Source organism: Dicentrarchus labrax, unplaced genomic scaffold, assembly GCF_905237075.1.
Source record: "Dicentrarchus labrax unplaced genomic scaffold, dlabrax2021, whole genome shotgun sequence".
Lineage (NCBI taxonomy): Eukaryota > Metazoa > Chordata > Actinopteri > Moronidae > Dicentrarchus > Dicentrarchus labrax.
In genome coordinates, this window is record NW_026136863.1 from 255,001 (window position 1) to 257,500 (window position 2,500).

At 48.0% G+C, this 2,500-nt stretch overlaps 1 protein-coding gene across 3 annotated transcripts in view; it reads right to left on the minus strand.

Moving 5' to 3' along the window:
• The window catches only part of phf19 (PHD finger protein 19), a 13,042-nt gene that overhangs the window by 6,050 nt on the left and 4,492 nt on the right, over nucleotides 1-2,500 (minus strand). For all 3 annotated transcript variants that reach the window (XM_051394691.1, XM_051394692.1, XM_051394690.1), the window contains exons 3-8: nucleotides 1,444-1,525; nucleotides 1,049-1,162; nucleotides 766-860; nucleotides 422-570; nucleotides 219-314; nucleotides 1-127 (exon numbers count right to left, since the gene is read on the minus strand). The exon at nucleotides 1-127 is cut by the window's left edge and continues 63 nt beyond it. In XM_051394691.1, coding sequence (XP_051250651.1) covers nucleotides 1-127; nucleotides 219-314; nucleotides 422-570; nucleotides 766-860; nucleotides 1,049-1,162; nucleotides 1,444-1,525 — 663 coding nt within the window. The remainder of the gene's footprint in view (nucleotides 128-218; nucleotides 315-421; nucleotides 571-765; nucleotides 861-1,048; nucleotides 1,163-1,443; nucleotides 1,526-2,500) is intronic.

The window sequence follows — 2,500 nt, forward strand, 5'->3', positions numbered from 1 at the left end:
GTATTTCTTCTTGCTGCTGACAGACAGGTTGTAGAGAACCAGGTGAACCAGATCCACCCACCTCAGAGGGAGCCGGCGGACGTACTCAGATCCTTTATTACACGCCGAACACAGGAAGATATAAAACCTGAGGAGGAGGAGGAGCAGAGGAGGACGGGGTCACACATCATCAGGAAAACACATGAGGAGGAGGAGCAGAGGAGGAGGAGCTGTATCACCTGTCTCCAAACATCATGGACTCCTGCAGACACTGTGTGCAGGCTTCGTGGAACCACTGCTGACACCTGAGACACTGCAGCATCTTCAGGTACCACCTACAGACAGACAGATAGACAGACAGACAGACAGGAGGATGTTAGAGAGAGATCATCATTAATGTAACTCTGTCACTCTGAGTCTGTCTCTGATTGGTCAGTCTTACTCTCCGGGACCGCCACAGTAACAGTAACACTGCTGTTGATTGGTCCGGTGTTGGGAGTCCCAGTCCAGAGAGTCCAGCTCGTACGGTAACACCTGCTTCATGGCTGACAGAGCTTTGGATATAGGACCTTTCTTTAGAGCGCCCCCTTTCTGTGGGAAGGACACACAAACAAGAAGTGAGTTAGAATTTCACATCAAACTGATCTGGAGACGTTACAAAGTGGATTAATTCACGAGGCAGCAGACAGGTTGGTATTAATAGAGAGAAAGACAGGGAGTTACATAGCCGAGCTCCACCAAACTCCATTCAGAAAACAAGCATTTTAAAGGTGCTGCTGTTTGTACCCTGACAGCCAGAGCGAAGACACAACGGCGGCAGAACCAGGGACTGAGACTGATGCTGCCCTCTACTGGAGGAACATGGCACTGCTGGTGGAAACCTGACACACAGACAGGTGGAGAGAGAGACAGGTAGACAGACAGGTGGACAGAGAGAGAGACAGACACACAGACGTTATCTGAAGGTATTGATTAACAGCATTAAAGGCTAATGTGAACAGTTGAAACTGTAGAACAATAATCAGACGATCAATCAGCTGATCAACTGATCTGTCTCCAGCTCACTCACCGATGCCACACTTCCCACAGATCAGGATCTGGTTGCTGTGCTCTGATTGGCTGTCAGAGTTTGGCTCCACCTCCCCACACACAGAGCAGCGAGGCTCCTCCCCCGGCACTCCAGCTGCAACGTGATTGGACGAAAGATTGTGACTGACGGCAAGACAGATGTCAGACAGACATAAACAGCATGATGGTGAGACACATTTATAGTCTATCTCTCTCTCTACCTGTCTGTCGGTCCCTCTGTCTGTCTCTCTCTTTACTTGTCTGTCTGTCTCTCTCTACCTGTCTGTCCCTCTGTCTGTCTGTCTGTCTCTCTCTTTACTTGTCTGTCTGTCTCTCTCTACCTGTCTGTCTGTCTCTCTCTACCTGTCTGTCTGTCTGTCTACCTGTCTGTCTCACCATGTTGGATGTCCTTCCAGAGGACCCAGAACTTCGAGTTGTCCTCAAATGTGACGAAGCAGCTCTGCCTGGGGGGGCTCACCTGTGGACCAATCAGAACCCAGAGTTACTCCGACCGAGTGTGTGTGTGTGTGTGTGTGTGTGACTGTGTCTGAATGTGTGTGTCTGTGAGTGTGTCTGTGTGAATGTGTGTGTGAGAATGTGTGTGTGTGTCTGTGACTGTGAGTGACTGTGTGTGTGTGTGTCTGTATGTCTGTGAGTGACTGTGTGTGTGTGTGTCTGTATGTCTGTGTGTGTGTGTGTGTGTGTGACAGTCTGTGTGTGTGTGTGTGTGTGTATGTCTGTGTGTGTCTGTGTGTGTGTGACTGTCTGTATGTCTGTGTGTGTGTGTGTGTGTGTGTGACTGTCTGTCTGTGTATGTGTGTGTGACTGTCTGTGTGTGTCTGTGTGTGTCTGTGTGTGTCTGTGTGACTGTCTGTCTGTGTATGTGTGTGTGACTGTCTGTGTGTGTCGTGTGTGTGTGTGTGTGTATGTCTGTGTGTGTGTGTGTGTGTGTGTGTGTGTGTGTGTGTGTTGTTGTGTGTGTTGTTGTGTGTGTGTGTGTGTGTGTGTGTGTGACTGTTGTTGTGTATGTGTGTGTGACTGTTGTGTGTGTTGTGTTTTTTGTGTTTGTGTTGTTTTTTTTTTTTTTTTTTTTTTTTTTTTTTTGTTTGTGTGTTTGTGTGTTTGTGTGTGTCTGTGTGACTTGTGTGTGTCTGAATGTGTGTGTCTGTGAGTGTGTCTGTGTGAATGTGTGTGTCTGTGACTGTGTGTGTGAGAATGTGTGTGTGTGTCTGTGACTGTGAGTGACTGTGTGTGTTGTTGTCTGTATGTTGTGTGTGTGTGTGTGTGTGTGTGTGTGACAGTCTGTGTGTGTTTTTTTTTGTGTGTCTGTGTGTGTGTGACTGTCTGTATGTTGTGTGTGTGTGTGTGTGTGTGTGACTGTCTGTCTGTGTATGTGTGTGTGACTGTTGTGTTGTTGTGTGTGTCTGTGTGACTGTCTGTCTGTGTATGTGTG